Source organism: Lytechinus pictus, chromosome 2 (genome assembly GCF_037042905.1).
Source record: "Lytechinus pictus isolate F3 Inbred chromosome 2, Lp3.0, whole genome shotgun sequence".
Lineage (NCBI taxonomy): Eukaryota > Metazoa > Echinodermata > Echinoidea > Temnopleuroida > Toxopneustidae > Lytechinus > Lytechinus pictus.
The window spans coordinates 10,108,666-10,122,374 of NC_087246.1; the positions used below are offsets into that span (position 1 = coordinate 10,108,666).

The window sequence follows — 13,709 nt, forward strand, 5'->3', positions numbered from 1 at the left end:
AATACAGAAGAAATAGTGAGTGGGTGACATACGCCTTAACTTTCTTCTTTTTACATCTGATTTTGATAAAATTTTCAGCATTACATTTGATTTTTTTTCTTTTCATTTTAATCATCTTTATAATTTTGCCTTGGCCTTTAAAAAATTAATTCAATTATCAAAGTTTCGAACAGGGCAGATGCACTTTGTTATGGAAACCCTTCTGTACGAGGTAAGGGGTCAGAATATGGCTCCTTAAGGCCCTAACTGGGACAAGTGTGTGGAAGACCCCTCTTGCTAAGTTGAAATAACATTTTTTCCCCCTTGGCCTTATAACAGTAACCAGTCAGAATTTACTTGTTGCAACAGCTTTTAAAACATAATTTCATAGCTTCTTTCATATTATTTAGACTTCTTTCCTTTTCTTTTCTTTCTCTTCTTATTTTTTATTTTTATTTTTTAATGTTTCTATTTTTCTTTTGTTTCACATATTTTTTTCCTTTTCTTAATGTTTTCTTTCCTTTTCAGTTGTTTTTCTTATCTTTCCTTTAATTCTTTCTTTACAAGTTTTATTTTTGCTAGACTTGTTTCAAGACCCATTTGTTGATTAAACTTTCAATCAGGGACTGTGCCTGCAGACTAGGACCTAGCCTGTCAGTCAATCTGTAATCTGCAAACATAAACCCTGACTGAAACTTTTAATCAGCAAGTTGCTCTTGAGAAAAGCCTAGCACCAAAAAAAATTTATATAATTATGTACAATTATTTATCGTTGGTTGGAAAAAAATGAACAATCATTGCTAGAAAGAGAGGGAAAGAGTTAGCACTGATCACTGTCATAATTAAAAGGTATATAAAAAAACTAGGGTTGTGCCGAAATACAAGTCACTGGTATGTACAATGTGTAATTTCAGACACTCGATAAATGAATCTACTACAAACTATAGAATAATACAATATGATGTAAAATCGACATAAGAATTCACCTTTTCAGAGAGATTATTAAACTGACTCCATGAAATTCCTCAAAAATTTACTTTATTCTCATTAAATAAACATTTTATCCACAAAGAATATATGAACAAACAAATAAAAACTCCTACAGCAAGATCAAGATTATGCTCACCATTATAGATAAATTTTCTTGCATTCAGGTCGTTCAAACTAATAAACAAATAATATTATATTTTTCATTTTGGTGTCTTGTTATGAGCACAAAGGACACTAATTATGTAAAAAGAAAATATCTAGTGCCATTACAATAACAAACAGCAACACTTAACTCCTAGAGCAAGGCTAAGATTAGACTGATATCTTACCTCAATTTCCTTGCCACCCACACACAACGTGTGACCTTCCTCCATGCTCTCCAGCTCTGATGGTCTGTATCCACTACCTTTACCTATCCTATGAAAAAAAAACAGATACAAAAAAATTCATTAATTTATACAAAGAGAAGATGCTTCAAATATGGCATGCTAATTTGATAGATCTAAATGGAATACACCTCCAGATACAATAATTAGCAGGAATGTATTTCGTCAAGGAACCAAAATACACCATGTAATATTTCCAGTTAGGTACCTTCTAATCGGGTGTACATTTTAGCCAGCGTATTATGGAATACATATTGATTCTTCACTCGTTGACTATATCCGGTGGAGAAAATGTAATTATTCATCAATTCATGCATCATGTAAAGATTTCACCTTTTAAAAGACAAATCACAATGCCAAAATTACAGTAAACAATTCATCTTTATTCAACGATTATTAGTAAAATGGTTATGTTACATTTTGGAAAAGAAAAATATAATTTTTTTTTTTTTCAATGCTAATGGATTTTTCAACGCCAAAATTAAGAAACAATTTTTTATTTTTAGCAATAATAATAACGCAGTTCTTGTATAGCGCATATCACATTATGTCATAACGTCCCTATGTGCTTCCAAAGGACTTGGATATTATTACCCTGGCTTTAGCCTCGCAGCCTTTTACAGTGCGTTGGCATTTCAAGGAATAAATTCCTTGAATTTATTCTAAATAGTATCAAATTATGCTTTAACCAAAATTAATAGGAGTGTAAAAAAGTCAGAATAATAAGTTATAATGGGTCAAATTATAAGATAAAAACTTGCTCACAAAAAATCACAAATCCTTCAAAATTATCCTTGAGACATTTAACAAAATTACATTTTGCCTTTTATGTACTCATTCAGGTATGAAAAGACAGCACAGCTTGATCTTTTTAATGCAAAAATTAGTCAACCCTGTAAGATTATTTTGTTCAACCTATCAAAGTTATTGTATTTTCAAAATGTGGCAATTATAGGTGTTTAGATGAAAACATGTCCACTGCTAATCAAACAAGATACTGAAAATTGTTAGCAATGAAAATCTTGGGGTGTTTTATCAATACTTTAGATGGAATAATTTTTATTCAAATTTAAATCAAGATAATATATTTTTATTACACTGACAATATGGTTCAAGCATGTATAATTCAGGTATATATCAAGAGAAAAGAGTGAGATTTTTCACATTATAATAGAACAAATTGATCATTGTTGATGCTAAGAGTAATGAACTTTGCCATCCCCCACACGTCATTCCTTGAAGCAATCAACCTCGCCTGGATTCCGCATTCCTTAAGAAATATAACAACAAATATGCCAGCATTTCTTTCTCTCCTTCATATTCATACCGGCATAAACTCTCATACAAGGCTGCAAATTGTTTCATGCCAATCAACCATGAATACCAGCATCTATGTTAATTTTTTACATCTCTGTCTGGTGTCTGAATGCAATAACTATCCTTAAAAAACCTTTGAAACACCAGAGCCCAATCCATAAAAGTTACTACCATGTTAACCGTATCATATAAAGTCTTATGCAGTTGATGAATTTGATATGAAAAATTCATCTAATGAGGCAAAGAGAAAGAAATTCTAATGTAAACTACCATGGTAACAAGTTAACAGCCAATCAAAATCCAAGATTTCAAGTAAGTAATAATTGGTTGGCAAGTTAACAAACATATTCACTCTTATGCAATGGGTCTATGATTGTAAATTGGCAGTAAAATATCTGTCTATGGTGTAAAGGCCCCCTCACACTTAACCGAATTGCCTGAAATATTCCTTGCGATGGCTGGCGAAAAGCATTTTTTTTAATCGTTTTCAATGGTAACTGATAGTAAATCATATTTACCCTTCGTGTTTGGGCTCGTACACCTTCTGAACTAACAGCTGCAATAATTCAAATTCGCATGGAAATTTTGAACATGTTTAAAATTTCCAGACGAATTGAAATCTTGTTAGTTATCTGTTTGCCTTCGCATCTCTTATTTAGTCTGCGGTAATCGTTTGTTTATCGTTTGTGTGTTATTGTCGCGCAAAGTCCCTCATCCCGCTTTTGCCAAAGTGGACCGATCTCGAAAGAACCCTTAACGAAGCAACACGATGACACAAACGTACAAGAACACCCGATCTATTCCCTCGTCTTCGTTTTTAATCGCACATAATTTCAAACCATTGCTCACTATTTGACCGTCTTATTGGGTTATATCAACCATTCGCTCGCCTTCGGCTGCAATTTACTCAAAGAGGTGAACCAAAAAAATAAGCAAGAATAAGCAATTTTCCATAGGTACATTTATAGTTTCCTTGACCTAATAATCCCAATATTTAATTGTGAAACCGCTATTCCTGAAATATCCATGCATTTATGTCATGTTTAAAGTTGATTCACATTTTTTTTTCAATTATGAGAATAAGGAGAAGGTGGAAAGGCCCATACTTAGTAAGAAATAGAAACAACACCTCTTCAATAATGCTTTTGACAATTCACTGCTGCAGGTAACTTCACGTCACATAGTCTCATTTATTCTAAGGATATAAGTACACGGTGTACAAAGATGACTAATCAACTTGTAAGTTTATTTGCTTACAATTACAAAATGTTTTAAAAGAAACAGCTCTTTAACACAATAAAGTACCTTTGCAAAATATATATTTGGGTATTAATACACAGGCCTCTCTGATCTCTTTTTCAAGTGCTGGAGACGTGCAAATTTGAAGATCATCTTTATTTACCTATGAAACTTGAATATCATAGAACCTATTGTTTAGATTTAATTGTAATCACATATTACATTCTACAGGTATCAAAACTTGTATGCATCAATACAACCAACTTGTTTTTTTTCAGCCATGAAATATTTTTCTGAAATAATGCTAGTACCAGCATAAAACTTAATGCCAAATTTATGTTGGATGAATATATTCTTTTTTTTTTTTTTTTTTTTTTTTTTTTTTCAAAATACAAATTTATTGAAAATTTTTGGGACCATTGCTCCGAAAAAAGTGGCAATTTATCTTGACATTTGCCAAGAGTGGGTAGAACATGGTGCTCCAGTGGAATTTGGGGCCTGTTTGCTATCATTACAGGGGTAGTTCACGCTGAAGAAAAGTTTTTTGCATAAATAGAAGAAAAATATTTTAAAAATATTGAAGAAGTTTTGAGGAAAATCTGTTAAAGATTAACAAAGTTATTAGAATTTTAAATTTGTGACGTCACAAATGAGCAGCTGCCCCATATGTTATGTAATACAAAATGCATGAATTTCATTTTTTTTAATAGTTCCTGGTGACTTATTTTTGTTTTCTATTCATGATCGGGTGTGAAATGATTTGTCTTTTCATATACAAAAGGTACAGTAAAAACCATTTTCAATTTTTTGAGAAAATGACATTTCATTGATTTTTTTACCATTCACTATGTAGGAATGCTGCTCGCATATGACGTCTTAAATCAAATAATTAAAATTCTCATAACTTTTCTCAAACCTTAAGCAATATTTTTCATTATTTTCTCTGATATTTTTACACTAAACTTTTTTGTCAGGGTGAACTTCACCTTTAAAATTCTGGAGATTTAATCAGATGATAGAATTGATATCTAACTTGTGAGATGCATAAGGTGTGAAATTGATTAATCAAGATAAAACAAGAACTAGCTGTCTTCATATACACAATGACCTGTGTTTGGCCACAGACCTTATAACCCAAAATATAATCAGATTCCTGTTGTGATAAGCTATTAAACGACTAATCAAACAATCAATTTTAACAATTTGAATGAACATTACTGTCAATGAGGTTATTCATAAAAATGTGTCCTACAATCAATCACTGAGAACTGTGCTACGACCCAGTTTAAATTTTTAAATTCTTGTTGGAGAACTTACTCCTTCCCTTCTGTATCCAGTAGGGTCACGGATCTGCCTTTGGCAATCAGAAGAGCTGATAATTGAAATAAGAAAAACAAAATTTCAGCATGATTATACATATAATATCTAGTACCATCATATGACATTAAAAACATAAAAGATAAAAGATTCAAAATAATCTAACATGTATAGACAATAAAATGATAACTCGTTACTCATTTCTTTTTTATCTCTGTCTCCACAAGTAGTTAAATACATGTTTCTTTGACCCATACAAACAGTACAGCTCCAAATCCCATCAACTTCAATATCAATTATGTACATCAAATATTACAACAAATGATCACTATCTATAATGAAATTCTAGAAGGCTAAAAAAAATTAATTGGTCAGGGCACAGGCTTTTACCTTGAATTGTCTACAAACAATAGGTGAATGTAACATGGAATAAAAACAAATCCGAAGTCATTCTTATGGCATATATGCAACAACTGAGAATCCTACATTTATGTTGTCATCTTCCTGTAAGATTCGTGAAATATTTACAGAATTCTTTATTGAAAAAATAGTTTCCCCCTTAACAATTAATATGTTGATTTAGTAACTGGTAGTAATCTTTGTAAAAACTTAGTCCAGAGATTTGTCTAATTATTTTACAAACTTACCATCTCCTTCCCACTTCTTGTGCTTTTTCTTTGAAAGTTTACACCTGCAAAACAAGAGGAAATATTTGAATAAAGAACAAGCAAAAATTCATTCTTTCTGAATTTAATTTTGATTTACTTCTTAACCCTAAATTGCCTGGAATATTTTGTAGTTTGTAAACCCGAATGTGCCTCCTCAGGCCCTTTAATTATCTTGGTAAAGAAAATTTTGTTAATGTATGCAGAATTTATGCATGAAATCATAATTCTGTTCAAAATCAAGAAATGAAGGTCTAAATCTCATAATTTGGGATCCAGACACTCGTATTGTGTCCTTCTATGTAAATGTAACATAAACGCAAGTGGAACATCTCTGGCAGTCTCATCTGCACTACACATTTCAATATAGCATCAGTGCTGACTTTGAAAACAACTAAGATAAATTATTTCTCACATAAACATCATTCATTTAATAATGAAATACTAAAGACAATGACCTAAAAAGACCTTGTTTATGTTACCTGACTCTTCTGCAAGATGATCGGTGATACGTGATTACCCTTATGTCCAAGTTCATGAAAAAGATCTATGTACTTTGAAAGTTATGATATTTCAAAAACCTTACAATGATTATTTTAATGTTTTTTTTTTGGGGGGGGGGGGTGGGTGAGAATTGTCAGCCCCTCTATTTAAATCATGAAGAACATGAATTGATTTCACTGAGTAAAGGTAAAATGATATATTTATTAGATTTGGTTATATTGAACTTGATTTTTAGATGAAATTATGTTTGAGGAATTCACACAATTTTACGTAGCTTTGGAACTGCAACCAAAGCATCACAAATTTTGTCTCAAAAGACTCCAAAGAAAAATTCCGGTAGTACTGCTGCAAAAATAATTTCGCAATTTGGACTTTAAGGGGAGCCCCCCCCCCCCCCCTCGTACTGGTTAAGGGGGTATTTCCCATTTGATGGGGTTACAAAAACCTAATATTTATCAATTGCACTGCACACTTATCACATAAACAAATTATATTTTTCTTTCTCATTTCATTCCCACTTCACAGATCCTAACTCAAGAGGGCACTATGACAATTCAGAAAGTTACTTCTTTTTTCCTGAGTATGGCATAATTATACATGCATACAGAAAATCAGTAATTAAACTGCTAACTGCTAACTACCATAACAGAGATTCCAATCCCTTACCACATTACACTGTAAAAATGACGATTTGGTCCATCATCATCTACTGTTTCTTTCATGGGTGGTTTGACGGCTGGAGTAGTCTGTTTGACCATGAATGGTTTTCTCTGCCTCAAACTGCTCTTGGAAAGGAGATGCTTGGGTCTGGTTCCAGTAGAGCTTTCTTCTACAAGGGCTGACCCATGCATGGCATGAGTCAAATGTCCAACATCTGTAGAACCAAGCTCATGGATATCACTTTGACCATGTCCTTGACCTTCACCTATGTCTGTCCCATCTGATTCCAGTTTTGCAACAGTACTATCAGAGGCATTCTCTGCATGGTCTCTTGATTCTTGTTTGTCATTATTTTCCTTAGCATCAACTGGTTGAATAGAACTTACTGATTCTACTGCTTCAGCTGACCGCTCTTTATTTTTGTTTATATTAGCTACATTGCCATGAGCAGGTTGTTGAGTTCTGGGTAGACTTTGAGAGGCAGAATGGGTCGTGTGTTGACTTGGTAATGCTAGAGGAGTATTCAGGGGAACAGTGTTGTTTGAACGAAATGGAGGGTTGAACCTTGGTCTCTTAGGTGCCAGACCCTGCTGGGATGGTGCAGCAGAACGTCTCATATTAGCATCATCTCTGCTCTTACCTGCAAAGATTTCAAAACAAAATAAATAAATATTCTATAAAGGATCTAATTAGGAAATAAATCCACATTGGTACATTTCATTGCAATTTTGTTCAGGTCTTTGCTTTTATTTCATTCATATTTGTCTGCCATTGTTACTGGTTTCTTTAACACAGCAAATGGTGCTGAACAGAAATCAATCCCGGTGAGGAGAATGCAAAATTATTCCACCTTGCTGTAGACATTAGGGTAGCAATATTATTTAGCAATGTTTATGAGTGCGATCGTTGCAAATATTACATGAGCATGCAAGTTGAAGGAATCTATTCAACAACGTGAAGCGGAATTGAATAGACTGCTTCAACTTGCACCGAATGTAATATTCGCATGGTCGCATGAATGACAAAATATTGAATATTCACTTTATACAACACACGACTTGTAGACATAGTCTTGACCAAACTAAAATAGAACGAAAGTATTAGGCCTATGAAGGAACAGGGCTAGGAGTAAAGACCTACTCTTTATCCTTTTATTTTACTATATATATTATTTCATCTGCGCGTAGTGTAGGCCTATGTAATGCAGAGATGCGGGTATGCGCATGCAGTAATTGTGGAGGTGCAGTTAAGGAGCTATTACACTTGCTTGAACACGCAATATTGCATCATTTGCATGGCTGGCTCTCTTGCTGCAATAGTTGACTATTGCATCGGTGAAAGTGTCATGTTTTGGCATGCTATAGCTGATTCCTCTGAATGTCATGCGACGCACATTCATCTAATCAGCTGTCAGGGATCGATCTATGTGTTGCATAACGTGCAATGGTGGTGATTCTCCTCTACACCGGGTCTCCATGTAATGTCCTATCCGAGGGACAAGTGTTTTTCACTGTAACATAGTCTTCATCTATGGAACAGGGGGAGGTATTTACACACAATGCATGCTTCAGTAATCCTCCCAGGAAGGAACTGAACCCACAACCTCTGGTTCGACAGGCAGACGCTTTATTGACAGAGCCAACTTCACTCTCAAATTAGAATTTTTTCAAATTTCCCTAATTATAATAAACAAGTGGAACACTCCTGGCAGTCTCGCCAGCATCAAGCAATTCAATATAGAAGCAGTGCTGAATTTGAAAACATCAAACAAGATATTTTTTTAAATATGAGAAAAAATACATTCATTTGTTAATAATCCTGAAATCATTGACCTTGAATAAGGAAATTGTAATTCATTTTATGATGTGTGATATCCATAACCATCTTATGATTAAATAGTTTTTTTGATAATGAACAAGAAAACAATTCTTATCTAAGCTGATTGATCTGAAATGACCTTCGTAACCATTTACCTGAAATAATACTTTCTGATGCCTGTTTGTTTAATCACGATTTATTTCAAGTTCAAGACAGTGATAATGTAGCATTTTACATACATAAAATGACCAGGTCCATCATCCAACCAAATGGATGGCACCGCAGGTAAAAATATTTAAATGGGTTGCAAAACAAAAATATATATGAATATATGAAATATATAGTTATTTTGAACGATGCTGTTTTTCCTTAGATAATCCGCTTATTTTTTATACTACTAGGCTTCAACATCCAGTGTATTTTGGAACCAGATATGAATAACATATGTTGCGTTTGGTGAGCTGAAAGGGGACTATTATAGTATGTGTAGGGTTTAGAATTTGTGGTTTTGAACATGTCCAAATCCTTTATGCGTGGATATCTTATCAATCATAAAAGATGTCGATGGATACACTGGCTTTTTGGTTTTGTTTTGTGTTCAAATTGTGCTTATTTCATGGATTGTATTGTGGTTGATAATGGGCATTTTTTAAAAGAGAGGTAGTGGTTTGAAGCTATGTTAGGATGCTGAGGATAAGATCAGGTTTCACTGCCCATGTTAATCATTAATTAAAGAGCAGAGAACGTTTGGCTGGAAAAAGGACAGTTGTTGATCAGAAAATTTGGGTGGTGAGAGGATGCATTGCCCATACAGGGAATACATCCTCTCACATTGCGTTTTTTTAGATTGGAAGTGAATGTTGGGGTAGTTAGTGCACTCACTTTAGTTGGAGATGTATATGTGTGGATGTGTCCGAAGTCCTACCCTGCCTGCTATAAAGTTAGTGGTGGGCGCATGGGCGAGGATCGGCCGAGGCAGGTGCGCGCGCCTGCCCAATCGCCTAGCCCTAGCTTAAACAAATTTCAATCTTATCAACTAGAAACTTTCACTACAGGATAAGTTTTGACCGCTTTTTCTGGTAGTGATATCAGATTTTCACGATATTAAGTACTTTCTGAGATATACGACCGTCCACGAAATATGGTCCCGCGCGAAGTAAGGTCACACGACCATACTTTTCACTTACCCATCACCCTGAATAATACGGCGAACAATGTCAATGATGACCCACATATGCGATATGCAGTGTGCACATATGTGATGCACTAAATATAGCTGCGTTTTCTTTTCCGAATATTTTCCGAATAAAAAACGTGTACGATGATCAAAACGAAAAAGATAATTCTCAAATCGGAAAGCACCCAAGAGCAACAAAACCTCTATACCCGGGGGACGTTGTTTACACTATGAGAAAACCTATACTAAAATACTAAAGTATTCATTGAAAATGAAGAATAATTAATTAGTTGCTATTGATACCCATTCTTTTGTACGCACAGATATCGCCCGACGATGAAACTTAAACCGGCTTTACGAGTTTTCTTGGACAATCATGTTGTGCATCTTTGAAAGGAAGTGGCTCCCCCCGAACGTATTATGGTACAGGGGTCAATAAACGTCATCAATCACGTGACATATAATAAAAAAACGTATTTTTTTGTAATCAGTTTCAACTTTTTTAATTCCAAGTCAGGATATGTAAGTTAAACCATTAAGTGTTGTATCCATGTATTTCCCCAAAAAAATGAAAAATGCTAACATAAAAAATGAGCGTTATTTAGTGACGACAAAGATTCTGTTAACGAAAGTATATGAAATGTTCCGAAAAAGCTCAAGACGTGAAGAGCGCCGCACACGGCGTTCCAGGAACAGGGCGTCCAGGCCAATGTATGTGAATTACGAGTTCCGAACGCACACACAAAGACAATTAGCGATATGAAGACAAACGCAACATAGCGACATGAATCACGATATAACTGGTAGTGGTAGACGTTTATAAGGATGATCATTCAAGATGGCAATTTATGATGACCAACAAAAGGATCGTGTATGACTAGGTTTTAATCATCATTTGAAAGGAATCAGTGTTAACTGCACTCTAACGTTAAGCCTTAGGCTAAGCCTTAAGCAAGGCTCGACATTAGCGGTGGCCCGGTGGCCCGGGGCCACCAGAAATTAACCTCGGGCAACCATTATTGAAAAAATACTAAGTTTTGGTGGCCCGAATCGGGCAACCAATAATTTTCAGAATAGCGCAATTTTTCTCCCCATTTTGCACGCATTTATCAACTTTCTACAGTTCAAATTGCAAGCCAGTTCGTCATGCGCCCTTTTTGTTGATCTACACACAAACACACACACAAAGTTGGCCTACCGCTATAGCATTAAGTAGCTTTTATCCAGCTGGCCGTGCCGACCGGCTGGCGTGAGCTTTGCATGCTTCAAGCAGCTGTGCGTTAGCAGCCTATTCAGACTCAGGGAGCTGCAATACGAAATGTTGCTGCTAAGAAATCTTCCACAGAACTGTGAAAATCCAAGTCAAAGTCACATTTTACACCAATGAAATACCCTTCTACAGACCTTTTTGCTAAAATCTGGTGTATCCCGATTATTTGCAAGCATTAAAAAGAGGAATCATGACCTCTCTTTTGACTCAAAAAGACCGATTTCCAAATGAAAATAATACACATAAAAACACATCTAGGTGAGTACATCACAGTCCCACGTGTGCATTTGTATGTATGTTGTTACTTGGTTTCTTTCGAAGCTGTGTTTTTTTCCGGTCTTTTCTAGCCAAAAATAAACAGACAGTTACTTTCTTTCTTGTTTCTAAATGACTTAACTTAAACAACTCTTGAGAAAGTAAATACTTTGGGAAGGCATTTCATTAATATGAAATGTGATTTTTTCCAACATTTGGCAAATATAGGGAAGGAATTTTCTCACACTTTTTTTTTGCCGTTTTATTATTTTCTTTCATTTTTTTTGACAGTGGTTAAACCATTTATTCTTTTTTAATGTTTTTCTTTATATTTTTCGGGCCACCAAACTTTAATATCGGGCCACCAAAAAAAATTATTTGAAGGTTTTGGTGGCCCGAACGGGCCACCACCAAAAAAAGTTAATGTGGAGCCTTGCCTTAAGGCACGAAATTTCTGAATTTATTTTTTAATGTAATTTTTAAACAAAAATGTGATATCTATGTACAAAAAAATTTGAATCCAAAATCAGGTTGCCGCAGAAGGTCAGATCTAAAGTTACTGCTAATAGTTGTCTTTACGTACAGGCCTCCAACACTTTAGTCTAGAATCTATGACTTTGTATTGATGAGTGGAGCTGGAGCCAACATTAAAAGGCATCAACGTAGTCGTAGTTCAGCAGAAGAACCAATTTAACGTTAGATAAGTTGCATACAAATCAAATGTCAATCTGAGCTGAGTCAAGCTTTTGGGGGGGTCTATAATAGTAACATGAGTAGACCAAAAGATTCAGTCTCTGTTATGTTGATTGTTCCGCTGAACTCCGTTGGCTCCACTCACCAAATACAGAGACCGAACTTCTAGCTCAATCTGTACAGAGACTCAATGGCCATATGTTTATCTTGTCTTGTCTTGGGTTAAGTCGGCATATGCAGACTTGCTGTACTCCGCCAACTTTATTGATGTGTGTGAAATCACCAAGTAAGCAGGTCACTTGCTAGGTTTTTGATTGAGTTTGGATTTGAAAGAGTCTAATGAGTTTATCAATGTTGTGTCCATGTTTAACTCGTTCCAATCGTTGGTAGTTCGAGGGAAGAAGCTGTATCTATGATATTAAGTTCGGATTAAGCAGAGAAGTGAAGTTGCGCGACAGCCGAAGTAAGTCACTGTTTTTTCCCCTTTTAAGTTTATTTTTCCCCGTTTTGGCGCATTTCAGGCCAAAACGGAATAATAATCTTTATTTTGGTACAGTTCTTTTTGTATATTTTTATGAAATACAGACAAAAATCAATGAGCCCCGTCTGGGGGATTTTGCATTGTTAACCCCCTAATGCCTGGCTGCACGATAGTGAGCCGTCTGTGTACGAGGAGAAATATAAATAAATTAAAAATGTTATTGTTAATAAACTCCTCGAAACAGACGGCTGCCAGCTGTCTAACATGAGCAGCTTTACTTTATCATTCACACTCTCAATACCAACACAACAGTAAACAATGAATGACACCAACACCACACTTGAACTGAAACCATGGATCATGTATGTAGGTTACAATCACACTCACAGTGCATCGCCTGAGTATTTCAGTGAGCTACTTCAGAAACTGCGCATGTCCGACTCGGGAGTCTCGCAAGGAAAGAGACATGGCGAACACAGAGATAAGCACGTGGGACTGTGGTTAACACGGATGTTAATATTTAAGTAAATCTTATCCCGTATGCCTCACAAGAATAGAATCATAGTTTTCCAAGCACTAATGGACACACACTCAGATATAGGCTCCATATCAATACATTACATATATATCACTGATCACACTTACCCTTTTGAATATCGCATTATCGATAAAATTGTGATTTCTTTTTCAATTCCCCGGTTCGGCAGGTCACGGCATGGCATGTTCCATAGTGAGATATAGGGGTGTACCGGTATATAATACTGACAATCTCTCACAGGGAAGATTATTTTAATAAAAACTGACATATCCTCCATAATTTTATAACTTCCTACTATTGATTAGTTTATAATGTTTCCGGTCAAATCAATTTTCTAATTGTTGTTGCTTATCTAAAGAAGAAATATATCATTAAATAACTGTATGAAAATTTTTCCACCTATGGCTGAGAATGGATCCA

At 35.0% G+C, this 13,709-nt stretch overlaps 1 protein-coding gene across 1 annotated transcript; it reads right to left on the reverse strand.

The window, feature by feature from the left end:
• Window positions 1-464: 464 nt before the first annotated feature.
• On the reverse strand, window positions 465-13,498 carry LOC129275743 (DNA repair and recombination protein RAD54B-like). Its single transcript, XM_054912234.2, has 5 exons — window positions 13,397-13,498; window positions 7,064-7,697; window positions 5,876-5,919; window positions 5,229-5,283; window positions 465-1,386 (listed from the first exon to the last, which is right to left on the reverse strand). Exons 2-5 carry the CDS (start codon window positions 7,672-7,674, stop codon window positions 1,236-1,238), a joined length of 861 nt encoding a protein of 286 aa, XP_054768209.2. The 5' UTR covers window positions 7,675-7,697; window positions 13,397-13,498; the 3' UTR covers window positions 465-1,235.
• Between the last annotated feature and the right edge of the window lie 211 nt (window positions 13,499-13,709).